This window comes from Rattus norvegicus, chromosome 4, assembly GCF_021556685.1.
Source record: "Rattus norvegicus strain SHRSP/BbbUtx chromosome 4, alternate assembly SHRSP_T2T, whole genome shotgun sequence".
Classification (NCBI taxonomy): domain Eukaryota; kingdom Metazoa; phylum Chordata; class Mammalia; order Rodentia; family Muridae; genus Rattus; species Rattus norvegicus.
Window position 1 is genome coordinate 46,443,905 of NC_141537.1, and position 27,970 is coordinate 46,471,874.

The 27,970-nt window shown below is 42.1% G+C and overlaps 2 protein-coding genes and 2 long non-coding RNA genes across 10 annotated transcripts in view; 3 read left to right on the plus strand and 1 right to left on the minus strand.

The window, feature by feature from the left end:
- LOC102550644 (uncharacterized) overlaps positions 1–1,707 on the minus strand; it is a 186,537-nt gene extending 184,830 nt beyond the window's left edge. For 2 of the 4 annotated variants that reach the window (XR_015686382.1, XR_015686386.1), the window contains exons 1-2: positions 1,478–1,707; positions 80–298 (exon numbers count right to left, since the gene is read on the minus strand). This is a non-coding gene — a long non-coding RNA (uncharacterized LOC102550644). Of the gene's footprint in view, positions 1–79; positions 689–1,477 lie in introns of those variants that run through there. The other 2 variants (XR_015686385.1, XR_015686384.1) reach the window with 2 other exon arrangements.
- On the plus strand, positions 888–8,288 carry Cav2 (caveolin 2). The gene is given in 3 exon segments (NM_131914.3): positions 888–1,160; positions 1,527–1,714; positions 6,273–8,288. Coding segments are annotated over 3 exon segments (489 nt in total). The 5' UTR covers positions 888–1,010; the 3' UTR covers positions 6,424–8,288.
- Positions 8,289–18,822: 10,534 nt separating this feature from the next.
- On the plus strand, positions 18,823–21,066 carry LOC147994756 (uncharacterized). Its single transcript, XR_015686388.1, has 2 exons — positions 18,823–19,406; positions 20,250–21,066. It is a non-coding gene; the product is annotated as an uncharacterized LOC147994756 (long non-coding RNA).
- A 3,748-nt stretch (positions 21,067–24,814) lies between these two features.
- Cav1 (caveolin 1) overlaps positions 24,815–27,970 on the plus strand; it is a 33,067-nt gene continuing 29,911 nt past the window's right edge. The window contains 2 exon segments of one of the 4 annotated variants that reach the window (NM_031556.3): positions 24,815–24,999; positions 26,428–26,592. In NM_031556.3, coding sequence (NP_113744.2) covers positions 24,970–24,999; positions 26,428–26,592 — 195 coding nt within the window. In that variant the 5' untranslated portion in view covers positions 24,815–24,969. 4 annotated transcript variants of the gene reach the window in all.

Below are 27,970 nucleotides of genomic sequence, written 5' to 3' on the forward strand. Positions count from 1 at the left end.
TAAAGCCTGCTGACCATAGCAACGCCTGCTCTCAGGTACTCTCTCGGGCCCTGGGCAGTCTGCAAGCATTACTCCTTACCTATATTAATCAAACTCCCGTTTCCTGCAGGCAAAGTTTGAGGTTACCAGATGGCAAACTCTTTATACCAATCCCTCCTTACTGAAGCTCTTGAGAGAATGGTCCGCAGGCTCATCCATGTACCATGACGTGGTTTTATGCTCCGATTTATGCTGCTCCTCTGATGGTATCACGGATCTGTCTGCACGGTATTAATTCCTGCAGTCTTTGAACAGAATCCTGACTCGAGGGAAAATTCAAAGTTAGTTGTAGTTTGGAGGTAGAAGAGCATGTCCTTGGGGTGTGATGGCACAAACTCCTATAACGACTCACATAACCAACTCTGGAAAAAACGGAAGGGCTCCTGGAGTCCATCATCTGTCAATAAGGTAAGGTTGGCTCTTAGCCTCACAATTCAACAACAATGCTTGCTGTGAGTTAGGACCAAAGTTACAGATTAACACGTCATTCTCTCAGTATAGCTCCAAGGAGCAGGTGCTGCAACTCTAACCCAACTAGCAGATGCATGTAGACTTCCCCAATGCTTGTCCCCTAGCACCCCTAGACCTTCTTCCCATACACATGCCTCCCAGGACCGATCCGCCTGCCTTTAAGCATCCAGGTCAGAATGTTAGCCAAGTGGCCCGGGAGGTCTACTTTGCCCGGCTTCACCGAGCCAGGAGATGACTCATCGAGCCGGTTCCCCGGCTCTTTGGGGCTCTGGCGAGCAACTGGAGAGGTGCCCTCCCTCCCCGCAGGCCCGGCGGGGCGGGGCAGGACTCCGCCAGCCTAGGCTGGGAGCGGGAACCGGCAGCGGGAAGCGGCCGCCGCCTGGGCAGCCCGAGGCTAGGCAGGGCGAAGCCAGGCGGGGCGGGGCTGGGAGCCAAGGGAAGGGGAGGCCGTGCTGCCTAGGGACCGACCGACCCGAGCCAGTCTCGCAACACCAGCCACCATGGGGCTGGAGACTGAGAAGGCCGACGTGCAGCTCTTCATGGCCGATGACGCCTACAGCCACCACAGTGTCGTCGACTACACAGATCCTGAGAAGTATGTTGACTCCAGTCAGGACCGGGATCCTCACCAGCTCAACTCTCATCTCAAGGTGAGTTTCAGGCTGAGCTCTCGATCACCTGGGCTAGAGGCTGCTGGGGTCCATGGCATGCTGCATTCAACTTCTCCCCAACAGTGGGAGTTGGTTCCATTGCTCTGGCTGGTGCCTTTGGCACTCTGCCCTGGTCCCACAGCCCTCGGGCTCCCGGAACAGCCAGGAATGTGTGTCTAAATCCTGTGTGCCCACTGTCACTCGTAAGAAAAGCTGGGAATACTCTAGCCAGGTGGCCTTTCCTTCGGACTTACCCTGTTTAGAGTACTTCTGCCACCACCACCCCCAACTCCGTCCCCACCCCATCCCCACCCTACCCCTGACAGGCTGGATGACAGCGTGAGTCCTTGCTTCTTGTATCTGCAGCTAGGCTTCGAGGATCTGATCGCAGAACCTCCGACTACACACTCCTTTGACAAAGTGTGGATCTGCAGCCACGCGCTCTTTGAAATCAGCAAATACGTGATCTACAAGTTCCTGACGGTGTTTCTAGCCATCCCCTTGGCCTTCATTGCGGGTATCCTGTTTGCTACCCTCAGCTGTCTGCACATCTGGTGAGAAGGGACACATGGGGTGGATCTGCCTTCTGAAGTTTACAGACATTTTGCCACCTGCCCTGTGTTCTTCCTATTTCCCAGGCCGGTTTGCAGAGAGAACACTTTCATTAGTTCCCAAGGCTAACAAGACCTGAGAAATCTTGAAGGGCAGTGTGCTTTCTTTAGAATAATAGTTCAGGCTGAGAGTTTAAACAGAAGGAAGCAAGGGCCTCTTTCCTGGGTGTGATTTTCCCTTCCACACAGAGGGCCAAGCTGAGTGCGGGGGTGGGGGGGGGTGGGGGGGGTGGGGGTGGGGGTGGGGGGGGTGGGGGCTGGAAGACCGCTTCCTGCCATAGGCTTCTCTCTCTAGGGCCTGTTGTGACCTGTGCCTGTGGTTTTGGGCAGGTCCTTTCCTCTTTTCACTGACTTTTATTCAGTTACCATCTGTGCTGGGCAAAACAAACGTGATCTCAGAGCCAAACAGCTCTGACAGTCTGACCCATGGAGAAGGCTTTAGTAACAGTGCTGTGGACAGGGGCCACTCAAGTGTTGCTACTGGTAAACCAAGGACCCAGGGGAGATGGGAGGTGTTTACAATGACGGCTTGCACACCTACCATGAAAGCGTGTAATCTCAAGCTATGAAACACGGAAAGAGGCCATTACATTACTGTTCCACCTACGAAACTCAAAAGAAAATGGCCTCTAGTTACAAGAAAAAGAAATAATGGAAACCAATCGAATGTTGACGGGATGTCTAAAAAGTTATTCACGTTCAAAGCGCACCATTAGCTTTATAGACCAATTTTTTTAAGCCCTCAAATTTTTCTTAAGGAAACAGTATATTCCTCCAAGAAATTCTTTGTGTTAAAGGTTATCCACTTTGTTCAAGGAATTATCTCCAGTGCCACAATAGTTCTCAAGGTGGTCCTGTTGGCACGTGTAACCCTAAATACCAACATTTAGATTTTCACTTTATGGGATGTTGCCACACCCCAATGCAGTCTCAGAGTTCAAAGATTTGTCCAACTTGCTCCTTCTTTCAGTCTCAAATTACACTCTGCTGTTAGCTAGCAAATTCTGCACACCAAGACTAGTGGATGTTCAGTTTTGCTGGTGAGGACACAGTCTTTCCTCAGCTAGCCTGGGTGGGGGATTTAGAACCAAACGCAAATAGTGAGAAAACATGGGGAACCCCAGTGGAGAAGCTGAGACAAGGGTAACTCTGTGAGGGAAAGGAATATGAAGATCAAAAGAAGTGTTTTGCAAGACAAATATAAATTCAGATGACGAAAGGATAAACAAAGAACACAGATTTGGTCCCTCGAGGCTATAAGCAGCCATGTGGAAAGGGCCAAGAGATTGCCAGAGATGTGGAACTCTTGGCTTTTGTGTACATGCAGGTCCACACAAGCGTGTGTATAGTTATCTCATATGTGACATTCCCACATGTGTGATTTTTTTTTACATACCTAAATCAACGTGTAAAACTGGACATTCCCAATTTACTAAAATTGCCACATTATTTTGAACGACTGTTATTATTTTTTTTACTTTAAAAAATAGAAAAAGACCAAGGAACCATAACATAAGATGACATGCTAGCTTTGAGCTCTCTGTAAATACACAATGAAGGTTTATTGACGACACTAGGGCTCCTCACAACTTTGGGGGAATAATTGAAAAAAAGGGGTGTTCTCTTTTGCTAAATAGTGGAAAGATATTGACAGTAGGACAATGATGCTCTAAATGATGTCTCTCTCCACCTGTCTTCCCTGGGAGTGGGAGGAGCTTTGTGTCTGGCTTCCACTGGGTGAATCATCATACCCGGTCCCTTTTAGACACAGAATATGTATTATTTAACTTCAGCTCCTTTCTCAAACTGCATTCAAGTGGGACATTAATATTTAACTGTCACATGCTTGTCATCAGGCAGCTATGAATCGGTGCTTAAATGTTACGTTTTAGCTTCATGAAACAGTTAGCATCAATGGACTGCATGCCCCTAACATATAACTGAAACTATTGGAAGGCTTATAGAAGAGTTGACTTGGCTGAGCAAGTTTGGCTTTTGTTTTTTGGTTTTTTTTCTGTTGTTTTGTTTTGTTTTGTTTTTTTGTTTTGTTTTGTTTTTCTTTTCAGGCATTTATTTTATATTTTTAAATCAGGGGATCGTTGATTGTTTAACCACAGTTGAGAAAATAAAAACTAAAGGACCTTTTAACCAAGTCACAATGTCACCACGCACCTGATTTTAGATTTTTGTTTTGGATATCGTTATTGTTGGGACAGGAGTTATTTGGTTTACTAGTTGTTTCGTATATTTGTGAACACTGAGGCCATTATGTTGCCCAGGTTAGCCTTGAACTCCTGGGCTCAAGCAGTGCTTATGCTTCAGCCTCTCCAACAGCTGGGTCTACATCACAACAGGTAGATTTCAGATTCTTCACCCAAGTAAATAACAAAAACTAAAATTTAAACATCCGGTTGTATCGGACCTGCAGTCAAATATTCTGGTCATTAGGACTGGTGAGTTGGTTTTATATGATGCCTTGGTCAGATCTTCTTACCATTTCACAAATAAGTTTTCTGTACGTAAACGCAACATAACCAAAGAAATGTCACAGGGGCATCTATACTCTCGGTTTTTGGTTTCTGTTTTTTTTTTTTTTTTTTTTTTCCTGAAACACGATGAAAATAGATGTCAGGTTGCTGGAAGCACACAGCCCAGTGTCTTTTTTCCAGTCCAGCACACTGCTGAGACCACACAGGCTTCCCGACTCTGTCGTGTAAAGACAAAATCACCCCTGACCCCAGACTCGTTGTCCGGTAGCAGCCCAGGGGACGGCAGATTAGGCGGTCCACAGAAGAAGCATCTGGTCGATTACAGTGAGCCTCAACACATTCGTCACCAGTCTACACGGTGTGCAGATTTAGAAGAGAAGCGATTCAGGATGTTAAGAGCCCGGTTCAAATTCTATAGCCAAGGACTGTTGAACTCTCGCATACGAAGAGAATAACGTGCATAAAATCAAATGTGCTCACCCCATCCGATGAACTAAAATCTTCCATTTTCACAGGCAATTGGATTTCACTGAATCACAAAATACTCAGGTGCCTTTTAGAGCCCAGAGATATAAGGGGTTATAAAGATCGAAAAGGATTTGACTAAGGAGAATGTAGGGCACAACTTACTCAATGTGAGGTGAGCTTGATAAACAAAACTCTCAGACACAAACTTCAGATGTCTTTTAATGTGAGGCTATTTCATTAATTTTTCATTATGTATTTTGACTTTCAAAGAGGTTTATTGATTATTATTTATTATATGACGGTACCATGTGACATCTTAGGGACATGCGATAAGGCTTAGGCCCATAACTGGTTAAGATTTTCCACCTTTTGTTCATTTGTGGCAGTGTGTGGAAGTGACATTGTGTGAGAAGTGTGAGGAATACAAAGTGAAAAGTTGCTATCACTCAATTTTAGGTCAGCTGTTTAGTTCTAAATACCCATAATTAATGTTCTTACAAAATTGGTTCAAATATTTAGCAGTTGGAACAAAACATAACATAAATATAGTCGATGTAAATAGGAAAGTGAATAATTCAGCACTCTCAAAACATATTTATCAAACACACAGATGCCGATCCTTTGGGTTAAAATCAATAGTTAAGTCAGGTTTTAAGAACAAACCAAGAAATCAGCCTCACCCCCAACTCTCCACCCAAATGACAATTAAGATTGCATCGAGTTCTCTGGCAGAGTTTAAAATTCGCAAATACTTTTTTTTTCCTCAAAGGGAACACTGTTCAGGGGATTACACAAAAACTTTACGTGGGTAATTGAAGAATATTAAGCTATTTTAAGAAAAGGTGTACACGTGGGAATAAATATTTTCTCTTTTAACTAGAGTACACAGACCTTCTTGGTGAGTGTGATTATTATGGAGAATAATAATATGCAGTTGTTAATGTCGGGAATGTTGATAGCAGTATGAAGCAAACAAAATACTAAGTTTATTTCCACACCAATCTTAGTGAAGGAGAAGGTTCAGCATATAATCTAGAAGGGAAGAAAGAAATACAACTATCTACTTACCATGCTTTTTTGATAAATTTGAAAATTGCTAGGTTTGTTTCAGTACATTAGAAATGCAACCAGGAGACTCCCAACCAGACTGAATAAGAGGGGAGGCAAAGTGAGAGGCCACAGGAAAGGCAGGCAGGAAGTAGGTCCTCAGAGAAATAGGAAGCGCTAGCAAGTTAATGGTTAGGGGAAGAGATCTGGCAGAGAAATAAACCACTTTGTTTATTTTTATTTTACCGTTTCCACCAGTGTTCAACCAGCAGAAAGGATATTAACATTTATCATCTGTGTGCCTGTTTATCTGTTAAACAGTATGCCTCTGGTTCTTCTTACCAGACTGACCATTGTCCATTTATATATTGAGAACTGTTGAACCACATTTCAGTTGTCATTCTTATATTTGTTCATGCGTGTGTGTCAGGTCCCTTACACAAATTGTTAGTGCTAACATTAGCAATGCTTATATTTTTCTCTCACCCCCGTTCCAGGATCCTAATGCCTTTTGTGAAGACCTGCCTCATGGTCCTGCCTTCCGTGCAGACGATATGGAAGAGTGTGACAGATGTTGTCATTGGCCCATTGTGTACAAGTGTAGGGCGCATCTTCTCCTCTGTCAGCATGCAACTGAGCCATGACTGAACACTCAGACCCCAGGTCCAAATATTTGGATACTGTACAACTCTGTTGATGTGACACAAAAGCACTACTGTTCTGTTCACTTTCCATTTGTCATAATTATTCTTAAGATGGGACCAAGGTTTATCAATGTTCACTGTCAGATCTTTAGCAATAATGATTTTCCCCACTAAAAGCCAAGGATTCCATATCTAATTGTGTAACAAGGGTTGGCAACACTCAACGTAAGAACAGACAGCTTTCTGCTTTCAGAAAAAAACATACATTTGTAGTGATGATTTGATAATGGTCAAAGGGCAACTTCCTCAGACACTAGAGTAATTTTGTGCATAACTGCTCATACAAGTGTGGAATTTCTTATTTTCTTTTACTCTAGGAGTAATGTCTTAAAGCTACTTTTACAGATATGATCATAAGGCTAGGTAGAGGTAATATATTCAAACATTCTAGAAACTTAGTGCAGTAACAGAAGCATATACTTATGAAAATAACTATCAAATATAATAAGACAGATAAATGTGAAAAATGTGTTCCTTTGCAATATTGTTAGCTTGTAACCCTCTTTAACAAGACGTTTCGTTTTGCTGTATATCTTATACCTAATGCAATGTTACTCAAATGCAATCGCTTTGGAGTGCTTTTGCTTGCGTTTGCTATCTTATTGATCTCATACACAAGGTAAGCAGAGCTACCATAGGGTAACTTTCTTTGTAAGACTGTGATGTCATATATGAGAAGTTTTGTAGCTTCTTTGGGATACAATGTAAAATGTGCTGTCTAGGTGACCTCTCCAACTTCCCCAGCAAATGTTTTATGACTGGGCTTCATCTGGCTGTGACCAGAAGATATGTAGTTGTTTTGTTTACTAGAAGTTTTCTTCCGAATAAGTAGAAACTTAACCTGTAGTCTACATTCCTATGAATGCTTCACTTACTGTCAAGTACTTCTGGTGCTAGTTAATATTTTTATGATAAAGACTATGTCTAAGATCTAAGCACATTACTACAGTGGCTCATGTAGAGAAACTTACAGGAGAATTAACACTTGTGAGGGCCTATAAAACTAAAGTACACATGTAAATTAAAAACTAACAGTTACAAATTTTCAAGATCTTCTCTAGTATGAATCTTGTAACCCATGAACATTATTTCCTTTTCAATTCTAGACCTATTTTAACATTTACTCATATGGCCTTTTAAATGTTGGTATATAAGAACTTTCTACATTATAATTATACAATTTTTCAAATTTCAGAGTTATTATCAAAACCTGAAGTATTTGCTTGAATATTCTCATGGGTGTCAAACCTTCACTTAGTGAAGATAAATAATTTTTTTTTCAAATTTTCAATTCTGGTCAATATTAAATGTGATTGAACTGGGATTCCATTGCAGACCAGATCAAAAGATTATGGTTATAAAAACCCATGTTATAAATCTCATATCAATTTGATGGTAATCATAAAAGAAACGTTTCAAAATGTCCTTAGGGTATCATACCATTCTCAGAAAAAGAAGTCATAGCTCAGTAATAGCCACAAAACATTGCCACTAATGTGACTATGAACATTGTATCTTATTAGTTTCCAAGGTCAGTCTCAAGGCTTTATACTACTATTTGTAATTTAAACACTTGGATATATTGATTAGTCAAAACTTTAACAATAAAGTATTAGTTTACCTTTTTTAAATAGTTCTGACAGATTTAAAAGACAAATATGTATAATTATATGTAAAAACCTTTAATTGCTAATATATATATGTATATGACTTCTTTTTTCTGAATAATATCAATTACTTTCAAGGAAACTTTTCATGAATTATTTTGTCTTAAAAACTCAAATCACGAATAAAAAGAATCAAAGTTAACTATGCAAATATATTGATTCTTTTTTGGTGGGGGGGCAGATGGAAGTCAGATGCAAAGAAATTCCCTCATCATCTATAATAAACATCTTTTTAAACAGTGAATGCCTTTATTGATTTCATTATACTTTGTCTTTCTGCTGCTTATTTCTTACAGCTAGAACTTAAGAGCAAGAACCTTTTCAAATGAAGTTTATTAAAACCTCAAATAACAAGTACATGAGTTACTGTCCCAAGATGTATATTTGTCAGGATAAGGAGACAGGTAAAGGACTATGGCGCTTGCCATGCAAGCACAACTAGAGTTTGGATTCCCAGAACCCAGATAGAAGCCATGTAAACCTGGCAACCCATCTTTAGCTCCATCATTACAAAGACAGAGGTGGGATCCCCAGAGCCAGCTGGCCGACTAGTCATATCCACAAGCTCTGAAGTCAGCTGAGAAGTCCTGCTGCAGCAAACAAGGTGAATAGTGATAGAAGTCTTCCGACCTCAGGCCTCTGAGTGTGTACAGATGCATGCACAACCATGTACGCAAGTGTGTGCACACATGAGAAAATGTGGACACACACGGCGCAAATGCACATGAGGGAAAAGAATGTTGTCCTTAAGAATTATGAGACAGGTCATTTGGTTCTCTGTTTTTCTAGCTCTTGAAGAGGCTCTATATAAATTTTTCTGTCGCTTGATAAGTAATATGTGGTGGCTTGTTCACAAACCAACCACGTTCCATCTCTGCAAAGTCTCATGTTGCTAATCCCAAATAAACTGATGTCTCTATTTCTAACTCTTAAACATGAAAGTGATACCAATATAACTCACAAACTAAAATACTTTATATCCCAAAGCCAGATTTCTCCAAAATTATTTTTGGAGAGTAAGTATGTACGGAACAACTGCTGGTATTGGCACAGACTTTCTTGTGGTCAATTAATGTGTTAATAAATCAGGTATTTGGCTGCTTTTGAATGTTCTTTATGGCTTGAAAGAACTTTAAAAAGTCTCTCTTTTTACCATTCATCTAAGTCCCATTCACTTACTTTCAAGTCTTTCTTGGGCAGCTGTTGTCAGTGGGGAAAGACCCCTGCCCTAGAAGTGAGACATCCCCATTACCAAAACTCCTGTAGTTCACCTCCTGCAAATGGCTTAGCTTCTGAGTCTTGGAGTTCTTATCTGTAAGGAAAATACTGGGTTAAATGTTCCCCTAAAAGCTCCACGAGGCCACTGTATTTTATAACATGAAGATTTGAGTATGTCTCTTCTTACAAATTTGGCTACTTAGTCCAGGAAATTTAAGAACAACAGCAATAAGAAAGAGGAGGAGGGGGGGGGAAGAGGAGGAGGAGGAGAGAAGAAGGAGAAGAAGAAGAAGAAGAAGAAGAAGAAGAAGAAGAAGAAGAAGAAGAAGAAGAAGAAGAAGAAGAAGAAGAAGAAGAAGAAGAAAAGAAGAAGAAGAAGAAATGTAGAAATGCAGTTCCTGTCAATTACTCAGTTGGCATAATAAATATACATTCACAGATATACTTTGAACTCTTCCATGGCTTGTAGGACATTTTTTATTACTTTGATTTTTTATGATGGGAATTTTTAGATTTTTATAAGGTCAAATATTATCATTCTATCCCCTAAAAATGTTCTGGCACATTTTAAATTAATTCAAATTAATTTGAAGACTTACTAACAAAATTGATGCTTTAATTGGTATTATGGTTTGGATTTTAAGTGATCCCCCAAAAGGCTCAGATCTTAAAGGTTCGGTAACTTGCCAGTGGTGCTATTGGGAGCTGGTGAAACCTTTAGTAGTGTGGGTCTAGAGAGAACACGCCATGTCTTTGGAAGTGTAGAAAACAATTATGGGATCTTAACCCCTTGCTGTCTCTCTCCTCTCACGTCCTGGGTACCATGCAGTAAGCAGTTTACTTTACTACATATGTTCTCCCTACAGCACAAAGTCAATAGGGCCAACCAATTGAAATATTTAGAAGAAAATATGATCCCAAAATAATTCTTTCCATCTCAAAGTTATCTCAGCTGTTTGGTCCAGCAATGGAAATCTATTGAGAACCACCATTGTCGTTATCATCTTTATTCTGAGCCTGGTTGTCATCCAGGACTCTGAGCTGGCTGTACCCTCTGCTGTCAATATGTTCTCCAAATATCCTTCTCTGAAAAATGTTGCCCTATCAAAGCTATGCCATCTCCTTGATTAAAAATGTTGGCTGTAAGTGATCACCCTTTTAATGATCAAACTCTTGAGTGACATGCACAAGGCTTATCACATTGCCACCGTTAAAGACTCTTGCGATTGTCACTTACAATGTTAACTAACTCCATTATATAGCTGCTTAGAGGCCCAAAGTATGACTCCATGTTTGATTCCTAAGACCCTGCAATAATGGCAGCCAAATGAATTTGGGAAATGTTTTCTAAATGAGTAGCTAGAGGAATAAATGATTAAGGAAAATCTGAAGTGCTTGTGGAGTTAGGAGTAAGTGTCACATTTCAAAGGAGTGTAGACAGACTGATTTTGGTAAAAGTTTCATACATGTGATTTTTGTGCTCATGAATCACTAAGGGAAAACTAACTATGTAACTAGACCTTACATAAGACATATGAAATGCATTCATTCCTTTGGGGAAATACCAGTTGTGCTGGTTACACGCATCATTGCTGTAACAAAATACCGGACACATAGAATTTAAGGGGTTTATTTTGACTTGTGCTTTAGGAAGAAAAACACTTGGTCGTTGTAGGAAAGGCATAGAACAAGAGTGTGAGGTACTTAGTTCTATTACAGTCAGGAAGCAGAGAACAGACAGGAAGGCTCAGCTAGAAACTTTAGACCTTCCCCAGACACCGTACTTCCTCAGTCGGGCTCCACCTCCCAAAGGTCTGTAAACCCCTCCAGCTCTATCAGCTGGGAACCAAATGTTCAAATATGTAATTTTCCTCACTCAAGACATGCCTGTCGAATTCTGTGTTGCCTCTCTCCAAACCTGCTTTCAAATTGTCAAGAAGAAGGTTCTGTACAACTTGGAAATGTGCTTGTAGACTTACTTGTGTGTTTTTCAGAATGGTAGTTTCTTTCCCTATCCCATTTCCCACTGAACTAAATGGAAGCATGGTCACAATGTTGCGTGTCACAAAACACATTCTGTACATTGTGTCATTTGAACGCCAGGACAAATTAAATGACTTTGTATGGTAAAAGACCATACAAATTGCCCCATATCTGTGAATGCAACTTCATTACTACGAAATGTTTTCATTAGATAACAGGAGTCTCCAGAGGTTTTGTATGGTGATGGGAAGCAGCCAAGGGAAGTCACTGGGTAGTGCTGCAAAGACACCTTAGTACAGCTGATGGAGGTCATCACAAATGGGGATACAGGACATTTCCTCTGAAAAACAGACAACGGAGCAGGCACAGGTACCAGATAGGCTATAGATTCAAGGAATAAGAATTATTTGAGGTCGACTCACCCAGTGTCTTCCCTCTTCACTTCTAAGTAGTAAAATGAGCAAAAGAAGGCTCCCCTCACCATAGTTTAAAAACACCTTTGTGCCCTCTATCCTTTCTCGGGGTAACATCTGAAAGCTACCACAAGTATCTTACTTCTGATGCCTTTTAAGTGGAAAATAACCTTGAGCGGGGTCAGGTTTCAATTGATTAGCAGCCTTATATTTTAAACTTTAGTATGAATGGGTGGTCTAAAGGGGATATTGAATCCTGCAGAAGGGACGTGTCCAGGAAGAGCCATGAGTACTGCATGGTGCGCATACACAGAGCAAAAAGAAAGCCAGGTTAGAGACGCAAAGACAGGCAGCTACAATGGCACTGACCTTAACCTTCCCCAGCTTGCTTCGGAGACCTCTGCTTCATATTCCTAAGCAGGGTTCAGTGGAAACTGAATAGGAGTGGAGAGAATTCAGCCTACAAAAGAGACTTCTTTTTCTCCACAAAGAATTGCTTTTGTCTTATTGAATGAAAGGGGGTCTGGGGGCTCTGCAGGAACCGTATACCCTAAAGACCGTCCAGTGAGCAAAACTGAAGATGAAAATTGAAGTATAGCTGTGACCACTTGTGTCTCTTTCACTCTGCCCTGATCCACTGTTGACCCCAGCCTCGGTGTCTGTGACAGAGAAAGGATGCCACAGAGCAGTCAGAGAAATCAGAGGACACCACTCCAACAATTACCCCAAAATAGGACAGGGACACCTATCTGCCTGTACTTGTGCGTGTTATGTTACCCAGCGTGGCTGCACGGCTGGAGAAGTCATTTTGCCATTATGGGAAGAGGTAGAGGTGGAGGAGGATGAGAGGAAGGAAGAGAAGTGACTCGGTGGGAAACAGCATGTCGCCAAGGGTAAATATTGCCCGCCGATATAAATGAATCCGGAAGAGATGAGAGCAACAGGTCATCCGTGGAGCATTCTTTTCTTTCCCTGCCTCTCAGCCACTTGTCACTGAGCACCGTCCAGTCACAAAAGGGGAGAGAAGGGCAGTAATCAGTCCCCGTTGCAGCTGAATGGTAGATCAGTTCCAGGCAACCGCTGTCTCGTCTAACTGGGACAGCAGAACAAGGAGTTGTTTGGGATGTTGTAGGGCTGAACTAGGGTGTTTATCAGGGAGGCAAGTGGCAAAGATTAGCATGTTTATTGTAATTCTGCATGTATATATGACTCAGAGCTCCCAGTATAATCAACTACAGGAATGTGCACATTGGTAAATACTCAGGAGCTGGGAACTTCTGTACCTTATGACATGAATTCTATTGTCACCATTTTTTTAATGATGAACATGATGCCTGGAAGCTAAAGAATTCACTTGAGTTTGTAGTTAAAATTATGATATGAGCCAAGACATTCTGAAACCCAAGTTTATACACCAGTGATTAAGCTTGCTCTCCAAGGAGATGTCTACTTTCCCTAGGATTCTACACATGGTTTCTCCTGTCCATTCTGTTATGTAACCTCCCAGAAGCAAGTGTCTGTGTTCTCCTACCGTGGAGGCAGGCTGGTGACTTCAGAAGCAGGTCCTCTCCCAACCTGAGAGCTGTCCCCCAGCCATGTCTCCTAATACAGCTCAATCTTCCACTTCTCGGGGCATGGACTTTCTTTCCTTTAACAATCTTAAATCCTGTCCAGGGTCAGAAAATTATTTTCCAAATGCCATTATTCACAGATAGAAGTTTGATTCTTCACAAGCTTCTGTACAATCTGTCTCAAGCACAGTGATTTATCTAAACACCAGGCACATCAACACACATTAACAATGGCGTCAATTTCAGTTTAGCAGACCACATTGGGTGTCTTTATTTGTTTAAAAATCCCTTTTCAGTGTGTCCAGCCTTTGGTTGCTACACGCCTTTGTCTGACATTCTGTTTTTGAAATCCCAAGGGAAACATATATTTGTTTGTTTTCCTATCATTGAAGATTTTATAATTGTTCAGAAGTAGAGCATCATGAAAGTATATGATAATATTAACAGTTTAGTTTTATAATGCCACGAAGATGTTCAATATATGTGTATAATGCATAATTCCAACAGTAGTGTATTATGATTTTATTTTTGAGACTGAGTCTTAATTTGTAGTCTCACTATGTAAAACAGACTAACTTTGAACTCACAGACATCAGCCTGCCTCTCTGCTCACCAAGTGATGGTATTAAAGGTGTATGCCACCATGCCAGGCCATATATTACAATCTTGTTATCAGTACTGATTGGTGTTGTGAGAAATTAGGCTTTGCTATCAAAAGTGACTAGCTCTCCAAAGACCAATATTCCACAAATCTTGTGAAAACTTTTAATCAAATTTCTCAATCTCTCCTACCTTATAAAACATTTATGAAAATCTTTCAAAAACAATCACATTTTTAATCTTTACTTTACTTTATATATATGAGTGTTTTGCCTACATGTATGTATATGTACTTCAGGAAGGCTGGAATAATGAGCTAGATCCCCCAAATTAGTTATGAACAACTGTAAGTCACCATGTAGGTGGTGGAAACCAAACCGATTAATCCATCTGTATAGCTCCCTGTGCAAATCTTTTCATCTCCTCTCAGGGGCTCTGCTACATTACAAGAAGTTAATGACCCTTGACACCCACCTCCTTCCCCCTTTCCTTCAGGCCACTTTCCAAATTAACCAATCAGGAATAGACCGTGAGTTTGAACTTTAGCCAAAAGGGATGATCAGCCAAGATTCCCCTCGAATGAAGGATAAAAGGCAGAGGCCAACTTGACTGTGAGGACTGCTTGCTAGGGCAGTTTTGGTTGTGCACTTTTTACCAAATAGTTTTCTCAGGTCAGTTTCCTTGTTAGAAATTTGTGCAATATTCTTTTGTACTATGTACATTTGTAACTCAGTATGATTTGTACATTCTTTCTTTGTGTGCATGTGTGTGTGTGTGTGTGTGTGTGTGTGTGTGTGTGTATGTTTGCATGAGGTTGCGTGTATATTGGGAGTAGATATAATGTTATGTGCACATAGGTGTGGTAGTCAAAGGCTGATCATGGGAATCTTCCTATATGAACTTCTATCTCAATCTCTTAAGTTAAAGTCTCTCAAAAACAAACAAATAAACAAACTAAAAACAGAACTCACCAACATGGTTATTCGTGCTAACCAGATTCTCCAGGTGTCACATCTCTACCATGTGAAGCTGGCTGGTGAGTCCCCACATTCTCTCAGCACTTCTATTGGTTCTAGAGATTTGAATTCTGGTCGCCTTGCTTGTGTGACCACATGTAGGAAGCAGAATAATTGAGATTAGGACTCCTGTCAGAGGGCAAGGGAAACTCTATTGCTCAGTCTTTACTGTGACTGATAGACAGTTCATGTCTGTTCATCCTCTCATCCTCTACTTTGTCCCACCTTCCCGTTCTCATTCAATCCTGTGACCTGAACATTTTATATGGTTCTAAAGGGTAAAGAATTTCGGCGAAAGACAAAAATAAAGTGGACTACGCAACATGATTTTAGTTTATTTATAACATTGTTTTAACTGACCTAATAAGACTTAATCTTTTTCTGATTAAAATATGTTGGCAGTGGTCCTCAACCTTCCCAATGCTGCCACCCTTTAATACAGTGACTCATGTTGTGGTGACCACCAACCATAAAATTATTTTTATTACTACTTCATAACTGTAAGTTTGCTTTTGTTATAAATCATAATGTAAATCTGTGTTTTCTGATCACCTTAGTCAACCCCTGTGGCCACCCAGAGAAGTCATGACCCACAGGTTGAGAACTGCTGGGGTTAGGTATAATACACCAAAATAAGAAAATCACCAAATGAATGTGTTTAAATAGCTAATAGTTCTTACATACATATATGTACTTACAAAGTAATAGTTGTAGACTCAAACATAGTAGTAATCATGAACACAGGAAACTTTGACACTGTGATACATGCAGAGAAGCCTAAGACACAACCTACTCTCTTCTTCAACTCCTATGTAGTTGCAGAAATATCACAGGACTAGATGACAGAAACAAGATGAAGGCTCTCCAGAGAGCTAGAGCAAATTCTCTCAGTATTAAGGCTGCATGCACCACATGAGACCATGAAGAAATGCATAAAATTCAGGAACTAGGGCCATGGTCAAATGTCATGATGATGATGATGATGATGATGATGATGATGGTGGTGGTGGTGGTGGTGGTGGTGGTGGTGGTGGTGGTGGTAGTGGTGGTGGTGGTAGTGGTGGTGATAAATATTATTATTATCAAGTAAGCCAACAATTGAATCATATTGGTCAAACTTTTAAAAACAAGATCCTTTAAAGGACACAACAATCTTTCAGTATGATTTGTTCCAGAGGTTACCCACAGCATGCAAATTGTTTTGGAAGGGGTGATTCTTATTACAAATTTTTGATCCTGAAAGTCTAAATAAAGTTATCTTTAATAGAAAGGACACAAGAGACATGCACGTGACACTTGCATACCAACTCACACAGAATACTACAAGCATAAAGATATTCAGATAAGAACAGAGACAAAAAGAAGACTGTGAAACAACTTGTCTGGAAGAACTTTGGTAATGGTCATCATCACCTTCTACAAGAGGCCGGTATGAAAGGGACAATGCTCTCTGCTCCATGATGAAACAAACCAGAAGTTTATTCAAAACCTTCATAAGAAAAGGTTCAACATCAGAAAACAAAAATCCTTCTGCCTAAAGTCTACAAATAAAGTGTCCTAAATGGGGTGTCCTCTGATAAGATCAGTAGGTCCTGTGTCTCAACTCATCACTCACAGGTATACTTTCATTGGTGTACTTAATATACTCAGTCTTCCCTTAATAAAAAAAAAAAAAGGCATCCTGGTTTCCGCCTAGTGCATAATTTCTGATTTCACATTCCAAGGAGACTTCCGTTTCTAGAGAAAAAATATTGTCATTTCCCTACAAGCAACTTAGACACCATAATTGTGGGGTTCCCCTTCAATGATGCTTCCTGCTATTTGCTTACAAACATTTCTTTAGTCATACATCACTTCCTCTTGCTAAATTGAGATTACCTTTTAGTCACCAGGCTATAGTTGCAAAGCTCTTCCTTTATTGTAACATATAGTTAGTTAGTTAGTTAGTTAGTTAGTTAGTTAGTTAGTTAGTTAGTTTGTTGTGTGTTTCTCTTGTTTGTTTATTTCATCCATGCTGCCTATAATTTATATTTACTGGCATGGCATCTGTTTATTTTAAATGCCTTAAGGTTTAAAGTTTTTCCAGTTTCTTCTAAATCAGTGCTTATTAAAGACTGGAAGACTATGGATTGCCTGGGGAGTTTGGTAAAATGTAATTATGTCTCTGTGACAGTGCTAGAACCTGGGATTCTGCATTTCTAGGGTCACTCGCTCCTGTGACACTGACTTTCTAAACCACCCTCAGAGTGGTGTGGCTCTAAGTGATCTAAAGCCACTTTTAATAAGGCACAGAAGGAGAGACCAGTGAAAAGCTGCAAACAAAGGAGACAGCAATGATGCCTATGTGTTCAGCCCTCTGAAAAGGGACAACAGATAATTTAAATATTAGAATCTTCTCTACCCACATCAAAACACATTTGCCTTCTCAAACCTGGTAGTACGGAATTAAATCCAGTCAGAAGCCATATAAAAGCAAGATTGCAATGTTGTACTTTCTTTGGAAAGGAAAATAATAAACTTTATATGACTGTAGAAAAATAGTGCGATGTGAAGACCATTTAATAACTAATATAAAATTACACACACACACACACACACACACACACACACACACACACATTTAAAGTGTTATATATTTACCAGTAAGTGTCATTGCCTTGAAGGAAGTGATGTGCAGAGCCATTTGCCCAAGTAAAAGCAATTTCTAGTGAACCGTTTATTTACTAGGAAAAGCATCAAAGGAAGGAGAGTTCCCTTAGTTAAATAACGAAGCATTGACTTAGAGCCATAGATTTGTAGTCAAAGGGCTTTTGTGGACGACTCCACCCAGATATTTATCTACATTTGCTCAAGAAAAGTGTCAGTGTCGTGTCTCCACTTTATGATTTCGTGATATCTAAAGTAAATTCTTTACTATTCATCACTACATCAGGGTCAAAATGTATGTTTTGACCCATCATTATTAAAAGTAATAGTGTATAGTTTTGCAAAATAATACAAAAAACCAGTATGCAGATATTCTTCAAAATAGTATATTGGTTTTGTTTTATTATATCAAAGAACACTAGATTGCATTATATTCTATATTATACCCCCATTTGGTAGTCAGTTCTGGATTGCATTCATGAGACAGTCATGTGTCCAAAAGGGAGTCCCAATTTACTTAGCTTGAGCAGAAGGAAATGCAGCCATTATTCCATTACCCAATATCTCTCAACTAGATTTAATTTTCTTCAACACTTAACTTCATTTTTTTCTGAAAACTTCTACACCTGAGACTTATTTACAGTTAATAGTTTCTAGTTTGAATTCAATAGAATCGTATTTGTTTTCATTATTGATAAATCTACTCAGATGAAAGAATGAAACAAACATTTATTTATTTTCAACCTCATGCTTTCAGAATATATAATCCTTAGATCATGCTACTGTTAGCTATAAACTTGGATTAAGGGGTTTTTTTTGTCTTAAAGAGTGGAAGGACAGTTTTGATTCAGTTATCAACATAAAGAAAAGAGATCACTCATCTTCATGGCAGCTAATTTGATTTATTCTATGTTATCATGATAAGACAATTCCTCGAATTGAGAATTTTACATGAGTGTCAAGCATATCTCTCTACCCTGGGGGTATTATTAATATGCTGCATAATGCTTTCTGAGAATGAGACAAAGGACGGCAATAGAATATATGTCAAAGCTTAGATGAAAATTTAGAAAATCAGTAAAAAGCCGATCTCTGAGCCTCCTCTGGCTTCCCTTTATTCACAGACTTAACATGGCTTTCGCACTGGGGATAGTTCCTCCCTTGTCCTGAGGTCAGACAGGGTCAATTCCCGGCCACACCTAATACACAAAGCCATACCTCCTACTAATGCCACTCCCTGGGACAAGCAAATTCAAACCACCATAGTGTCCAATCGAAACTTTCTAAGGCTTGAGTCCTTGTCTCCTTAGCCTTTAAAACTACTAGATTTTATAATAGTTTGTCTATACAGGCATGCTGTAGAAATAATTGATTGCTATATCCTAAAGTTTAGTTTTTAAAAATACATCAAGTGTATAATAACAAAATCCTGTTGGTTCCCTTCAACTTTCACTTTCAGTTAGCTATTGTGGTAACCACTTAGACAGAGCCATAAAGCCACAATGGACCGGAGCCTAGCAACCACAAGGTAACCAAGCTTTCAGCAATTTTTGATGGGACACTGTGGTGGTTTGACTATGCTTGTCCTAGGAGGTGGCACTAATAGCAGGTATGGCCTTATTGTGGTAAATGTGGCCTTGTTAGAGGAAGTGTGTCACTGTGTGGGTAGGCTTTGAGAGTTTCCTCCTAGCTGCCTGAGGACGGCAATCTTCTGACTGTATCCAGATCAAGATGTAGAACTCTTGGCTGCTTACCCAGGACTGTGTATGCCATGGTCCCTGCCACGATGGTAATGGACTAAACCTCTGAACAGGTAAGCCAGCCCCAATGAAATGTTGTCCCTTATGACAGATGCTTTGGTCGTGGTGTCTCTTCTCAACAATGGAAACCCTAACACCGATACAAAACTGAATTCAGTTTTTGCTTGTGTGTTTGTTTACTGGTTGGTTTATGGTTGGTTGATTTAGTTTGGTTTTAGTTTTTTGGAACGGTTGAGAGATGCTTCCCAAAGCAGGACTATGATATAAAAAAAATTTAAAAAGGAAACAGGGTAGATGCTCTTCATCCCCACAGCCTTGTTCCTAAGAGATGCAGAACATAGAGGTATAACTGGGTGACACAGGGATGGGCTGCCCGCCCCAAAGAAAAGAAGTTAGAAAACAAAATGTTCATAAGCAGATAATGTACAAGGTTCAGAGAGCAAAGATAATAAGCTTTTGGTTCTGGGTAGAGCTCATGTTGGTAGCAACCTCCAACATGTTTCAATGAACCATGACAAGGATCGGGAGTGACTTGCCTCACTTGGGATGGATGGATACTCTTGTATCACTCCTATCTGTCCAGTTTGTCATATTTCCACAGAGTCCTTGGGACAGCACTGGAATAATAAGAAAGTGTTACTGGTCCTAAGCTAGTCGGTCCCCCATCACTGGAACAAGTACCTGAGCTAGTCTACTTGTAAGGAAGAAAGAATTGTTCTAACTCACAGTTTGACTGTAGTCATGGTCAGATGTCCCTCTGGCGTTGTGGCCAGTTTTAAAGCAGCACATGTGGGAGCATTGAACAGAATAAAACTGTTTGCTTTATGGTGGGAATGTATTAGAGAGGCTAACAAATAAGCTGGAGTCCAAAGTGCTCTTTTTAAATTTGCCTACAGTGACCTAATGATCTCACCTCCCAGTGTCTCCACAACCTCCCAACAGTACCACTCTGGGGACTTTGGAGGACAGTCAAGATGCAAATCAGAGTATCTCCTAAGAGGTGCATGGAAGGATCATGAAGAACAATGTAGGGGCATCCACTGCCTGAGGACAGAAAGGTGATTTCAGCATCGTTGGGCTGAAAAGCATCCCAAGAGACTCCTCCGTATCCATGCCTGAAAATTGAATTCCTCAGCAGTTCGAAAGCTCTCTTCTAAACACATAACAGAGGAATGGAGGAAAGTGCAAAGTGTCCCCAGTGAAGTTTCTGCTACCTACAGGAACTGGAGTTTGTGAGGGAGCTGAAGTTCAACCATAGAAAATGTTGTTGTGGTTTACAGATCACTTTAACAGTGTCTATAATGTTTTCCACTTAAATTCTAAGGCAATTAAGACAGAATGATTTACCATCAAGCTTGATGGGGCCCATTCATATTAAATGTTTACTTTGGACAGTTGGATTGTTTTACAGTAAGCAGATTATGTAGTAGTTTGAACAAGAATGGCCCCACATGCCCATGGATTTGAATGCTGGATTAATAGGGAGTAGTCCTACCTGAAAGAGATTAGGAGATATGGCCTTGGAGGAAGTGTGTCACCGGGTGTGAGCTTTGGGGTTGCAATGCTCCAGCCAGACCCACTTTCTTCCTCTCTCTTAGCTACTTCTCCAGCATCATGTCAACCTGCATGTGTCTGTGTTTCCCATCATGAAGATGATGTATTAAATTTTTGAAACTGTCAGCAAGTCCCAATTAAATGCTTTCTTTTAGAAGAGTCTCCATGGTCATGGTGTCTCTTCACATTAATAGAACAATGACTAAGACATTTTTGAAGTAAAATGTATCCACCCCATTATTGAATATGTGGGCTAAACTCAGTCTCTGAGGGTTAGTGGCATCCATCATAAGTTAGGTAATTGCACCAATATTTTAACTGTGTCAGCTTATGGAATGTCCAGTATTTGATAGGTGGAGGCAGGAGATCAGAAGTTCAAGGCCAGTCTTCTCATATACATAGGAAGCTTCACTGATGATTTTGATGATGATGACTACGACGACGATGATTCAATCGAAGAAGTTGCAGCTAGGCTTCCAGTCAGACAAGGATAAGAAAGGAATCAGCAATGTAACAAGTATTCGGAATGCTTTTTCACTTTCTAAGTGAAAGCCATGAAATACAAGAAGAAGGCCTCCATGGAATGTGGGTAAGAAGAGGAAAGCGTATGAGGTGGTAATGTTGAAAAACTAATGACTATTCAGCTAGGCCCAGCAATTGCTAAAATGTTGGCATGTTTATGAACCTACATGTAAGGAGTAAATCCCCTGAGATGTACCCTTTTCCCAGAGGGCCATCGGCGAACTAGCAGTGCTGGGAGGAAAGCCTCAGGGTCATAGCTCAAGTCTAGAATGAGTGGTAAGTGATTTTGCCATACTTACACACACACACACACACACACACACACACACACACGCACGCACACACACAGAGAGAGACAGAGAGAGAGAGAGAGAGAGAGAGAGAGAGACATAGACACACAGACACACACACACACAGACAGGCAGACAGACGCACAGACATACACACACACAGAGAGAGAGAGAGAGAGGCAGAGAGACAGAGAGAAAGAGACAGGCGCGCACACACACACACACACACACACACACACACACACACAGAGCCATTTACAACCCATTCCCAAATCTCTTTTCTAAGATGATTGACAAAGACACACTTGGGTGATCTAGACATCTGAATGTTGGGAAAGATCTGATTTTGTCTTTCTTTTTAAAAGATGTGTGTAATATATTTTATCTGTAGGAATGTTTGCCTGCATGCATTTATGAGCACCATGTGAGTGTCAGAGCTTGTAGGAGCCAGAAGAGGGCAGACAATCCCCTACAAGGGTTAAGGACAAGGTGAACAACCATTTGGGACCCTAACCCAGGTCCTCTGCAAGAGGAGCAAGCTCTCATAACCCTCCTCTCCTCTAAGTCAGCACAGTGTAGAAATAAGATAGAGATCAAACTAGATGAGAAGAGGAAATGCCTCTGCGTTATGAGCAGGAAAGAGAAAGCACAGTAGGAAGATGAGCCTAGAAGAAAGGCAGAGCGAACACAAAAGGCAGCTAATTGTTATTTAGCCAGAGCAGACCGTGTCAGGGAACGTAACAGGTGCAGCTAGTTGTCAGCTTACAAATGTTTTGTCATCCAATGACATTTCCTCAGAAGGAGTTCCAGTGTATGTAGACTTCAGTTTCTTCATCTTTAAGGTAGTGGGGTTGGATGACCAATGCCCTATTTAGTTGAGTATCTCTACTAACACAAAATCCTCAGGCAGGCCTTTAATGTTGCATCTGACAGGAGAAAAAAAGCAAATAAACAAACTGCAATATACTCATTTCCGGTAAGTGATTTAGAGACAGTTATTAACTTTCCCTCAAGCCAAAAATTACATGTTCGGATATCAAAGGGAAGAATTGTTTGCATCATTTTTTCACTTAAATCTCCTATCTAAGTGAGCAGAGCCCTGCCTCTTTACTTCTAATGGGGTGGGAGTCATTTCTCCGTGTCAGCAAGAGCCTTTCTCTGTCACAAGAGCATAAGAACTGCTTCTCTTTGGCGCCTGCGTCTTGTTGAGGTGGTTCACCTAAACAGCGTATGGTTTTTCCATTCATTACGAATGCATCTTGGCCTTGAGAACACTCCCCTGGTCTTTATGATTCCAGAGTCACTGATGATTTGATTTGAATGTAGGCTTTCCCCTGGAGGTGGCTTTCCCTCAGGACTGTTTTAGGCACTCACTGAAAGACCTTTCTAGAACTTCTTTCTGCCTGGAACACAAGGTAGGCTCTCCCCATTCCTGTTGACTTCTTCACAATCAGAATTACTCAGCGGCAACTTAGAACAATAGGTGGGAACCAGCTTCTACATTTTTCCCTAATTGCCTCACAGCAAATATCTCTGAAAGACAATGTGTATAGTAGACAAGCAGTGTCCTAAGAGATCTTCAGAGGTAGCTAAGGCAGGATACATGGATCCAGAAGGCCTTCTCTGGCTTACCATGCATGTTGTCACACAAGTTAATCAAAGGCTTTGGAAGAGTAATTTAGTAGAAGTAAAACTGAGGAAATGAGCCTTTTGGAAGATCTTTAATCTCATGGTGAACAGCCAGCACATGTTACCTATTGTTTACCACACTGACTTTCTCCCTGCCATTCCTAACTAAAATCCATCCTTTTATTTCTAACACTGTACTGCTAACCACCCTCATTTGATCAGTATGACATATGCAAGTGTTGAAGTAGCACACTGCACCCCACTAACATTACGCTAATATCACATGCTAATAAAACAATAATTAAATTACTTACAAATAATATTTATAATTTATAATTCCTCATACATTGATAATTAATTAATTAGCAATTAATTCAAAGGATAGATTGTCTCTTTTCCCTCTAAGCAGGACCCAGATGATGAGTTCTTTTATCTATTTTCAGGCCCCAGGTTTTGTCTTCAAGACCCCATGCTCCTGCTTCTTGGTGGCCATTTTAAAATGTACTCTCTGTCCCATTCAGAGTACTACGGAAGTATTTGCATAGGAACGCTTAGGTAAAACATCCCTTTCATCCTTATTGGGGGTGGTGAGCTGCTGAGTTGCTGTCTCTAATTAGTAAAACGCAACCATGATTTATATTATTCCTCTTTACAATAAAACAAAAGGAGGTTGGTCAGCTTTTGAAACTGATATTTAGTTGTTAACATAAAAAAATTTTGTCAGACAACAACAACAACAACATATTCTCTCACAGCCAAGCACATATTCCTGGGCCAGTATCCTCTGCGGCAGAGGATGTAGTTCAGTGACAGAGTGTTTATCTCTAGGTAAAATGCACAAAGCCCTGGGTTTGATCTCAAGCCAAGGAGGGAAAAATCCTCTCTGGTAACAAGCTTGAACCTCCAAGTAAAATTTTCTGCAGTTGAAAACATTCAAAGTGCTTTATGATTACGGTATAACCTGTTGGTAGGAACTTCATTTTCTTTATTGCAGAGGCGCCCACACAGATTCCTTCGCTGTGTTTATATAAAAAAATGTTCCCTCAGGTTCCCAGCCATCTCTTCTCTATCTTTCTCTGTGAAACAAGAAGAGAGATCAGTCCTAGTGGGTAATGGAACGTGGGCGAAGCGGGAAGGGAAGTGGCTTAGGATAGGGCAGAATTCTTTCCGTGGAGCCGGATGCCCATACTGGGCATCTCAGCAAACTCTTGTGCTCCCTCCACCCCTGCTGAGATGATGCACTGGGAAAACACGCGCTCTCCCCTGGATGCCTCTCTGTTGGTTTATAGCTGGGAAAACGTTGCCGCGGGTCTAAAATATCTGCCCAAACAGACAGCCTAGCTCTGACGAAGGCTTTCTCACAGGCTCTCAGCTCCCCGCGGGCGCTCCCCGCCCTCCGCTGCCAGAACCTTGGGGATGTGCCTAGACCCGGCGCAGAGCACGTCCCAGCCAACTGAGAGCAGAACAAACCCCTGGCCAACAGCCAAGAGGCTCCCTCTCAGCCACCGCCCCCCGCCAGCGCCTTTCCCCCTCTATACAATACAAGATCTTCCTTCCTCAGTTCTCTTAAATCACAGCCCAGGGAAACCTCCTCAGAGCCTGCAGCCAGCCACGCGCCAGCATGTCTGGGGGTAAATACGTAGACTCCGAGGTAGGCTTGGGTGAGGGCGCGCCGGCTCCAAAGTGCCTGCTTTTGCTATCTCGCACTCCAAATGCTCGGGCTGCTTTCCTAGCCCCAGCCCTCTCTCCACCTTCACAGCACTCGAGCTGGTACCGCGGAGGAATGGGCTGGGTGGGGAGGTGAAAAGCTAGGAATGCCTTAGGGCTTCCTTTTGGAGAGGGGACCAAGGGAGCCAACGGAGAAAAGAAGAACCCCCGGGTACTGTTTTATGAGTCTGAGTCTGCCAGACTTAGAGAAGTTTTCCAGATGACACTGTTCGCGAGACCCCCCTGCGGCGGTCCAGCCCCTACCTACTAAGAGGCTTAGAGCTGGTGGGGTGTGTGTGTGTGTGTGTGTGTGTGTGTGTGTGTGTGTGTGTGTGTGTGTGTGTGTGTTCGGGTAAAGGAGATTCATTTGCCCGCAGTCCTGAGGACAGCCCCCCGCAGGAGCCTAAAGTGGCTGGCATGGGCGGCGCCGTGCGTGTATAGCACTTAGCGAAGTTCTCGAGAACTTCAATAATTCTGCCCCTGAGAGGCCCGGAGGAGGTCCGAGGTGGGGGAGCCCCTTTCCTCACGAGTACCACCGCCATTGTCAACTACTTCTTGGTACTCTGGTGGACTGAATGTGGCGACCTGGGTTCCCCAATATGACTACGGTTCAGCCTGGAGTAGACAGCCTGGGGGTGATCTAAGTAAGGGTGGGTGAGGGAGTCCTTCAGGTGACATTTCGTTCTGGGGCATGGGGGCGGGGTGAGGGGTCTTGGTACATGCCTCTGTTTAAAGAAGTGTGTTAGATTGTGACCCACTTATTCACCCCCACGGCCTAAGGAACACCGTGGAGCACGGGGTGGAGTGGGGAGGTAAAAAGGGTAGGGGCTGCAGCAGGTGCAAGGGAGAAGCACTGAGGGACAGAGAAGATAGGATCATTAAGTCTGTCAGCAGGGTCCAGAGGGATCTTGATAATGTTGGAAGGGATCGTAGGACGGGGTTAACGGTTCAGAGAGGGACAGAGGAGCAGGTGAGGTTGAGGGACACGGGTGGCCTGGTGGAGAGAAGGAATACAGAGGAGGCGGAAAGCGAACCCCAACCCCTGGCCTAGGGAACTACAGTCGGGAGTCGCGAGGAGTAGGAGGGCGCATGGGGCTTCGCCCTGACCCCTGGCGGCGGCGCGGGAGGCAGGCGCTCCCCGCCTGGTACCGAGGGGTGTGGTGTCCTCCGCTCCGTCCTCTTAAAAAGCTTGCAGCGTTGGAGTTTTCTGTGTGCAAAGCCTTTCTCCTGGGAGGTTGAAGCTAGCAAAAGTTGGAGCTCCAGGCTCCCCCCACCAACAGCCAGGCTGACTCTTGACTCTTGTTTTTCTTTCTGAACTCTTCTTCCCACCGCTGTTGCCGCCCTCCCCTGGCTTGGCCGGTTGCCCTCACAGGGACATCTCTACACTGTTCCCATCCGGGAACAGGGCAACATCTACAAGCCCAACAACAAGGCCATGGCAGACGAGGTGAATGAGAAGCAAGTGTACGACGCGCACACCAAGGAGATTGATCTGGTCAACCGCGACCCCAAGCATCTCAACGACGACGTGGTCAAGGTAAACACTGGTTGCTGTTTGCGTCCCTCAATGTAGTCTCCTAAGCTTTGGCAGACTGGCACTGTCTTTTGAGCTTAGCAGTGTGTGAGCCCCTGCGGGTCCAGTGTCAGAAATGTCGCATCTGCCAGCCTCCTCCTGCTGGCTAGTTCAGTAGGAATTTAGCCAGTTGTTGTGGGGGGGTGGGGAGTCCATAGACCCTCAGCCCCACACATGCACATTATTTCGGAACGGACGATGATTATGGTCCATTGGAAGGTTAAAGTCCAGTTACAGGTCTTTTATTTGTGGGTGAAACAATTGTGTGAGACTTTAGGTGAATATTAGGACGCAGAATGAGCATATCCCTTCAGCTAAATAATCTAAATGATTAGCCTAAAAATAGTAAATGAGTGGAAATGCTTCCAACCGTTAACATATGCAGATATATGTACAACTTTTGTATGCAGTGTGTGTGTGTGTGTGTGTGTGTGTGTGTGTGTGTGTGTGTTTAACTCTAAAAACATAGCACACGTGCATGGGCAAGCCAATTTACCAAACTGAAATTCATTTCCACCTCTTGACTTCTGGATCCCTCTAGTTAAATGTGTGCATCTGTGGTGAAAGCCAAGGTCAGCCTGCCCTGGGCTAAGAGAACACAGGCTGGTGTTCCATTTTACATTTTCAAGATGTACTTGCTGGGATTTAAAATACATTACTTTCCTGAGATGTTGACCCATGTAGACCTGACACAGTGGTCTGACTTTCATTATCAGTTCGTTATTCAACTTTGACCCTTTCAACAATTCTGGCTCAAGGAATTTCTTGTCTGAATCCGACTGGGTTGAGAAATCCTGGACTTGAGCTGTCCTTGGCAGAGGGTTTCCTCTGAGTGGCCTGGAGGGCCAAGGAAAATCCTAGCTTCGGGGGTTCCAGTGGGAAGGTGCTGTCCTGCCCAGCCCCTAATTCACCACTGAGGAGTGATGCGGCTTCCACCCACAGTCTCCTATCTAAGGATGGGAGGAGCTCCAATAGAGTTTCACCTTCATGAATAATATATTTCAGAAAGAGAAATAGTTTTCATCTACAACTGCAGGGAAAGTGTACCTGTCAAAATTGACTCTCTTGCTTTTCTGGGAGAGGGAAAGGAAAATTGGACCATTTTCTCCTGGCCACATTGTGGAATATTTAAACCCAGCAATGAAAAGGCACCTCATAAATTGGAAGTTAAGATTGCTAAAAAATCCGTTTATTAGCCACACTTCCTTAAAGGGGAAAGAGCAGCTTGCTTTTCCCCCTTCTTGTGCCGTGTTGGCTCCCTTCGATGCAGCCTCCCTGTTGTTGCAATGTGGATTCCCAGGAGCCAGCCAGCCTCCGGGGATGAGTCAGAAAGGCCAGCAGT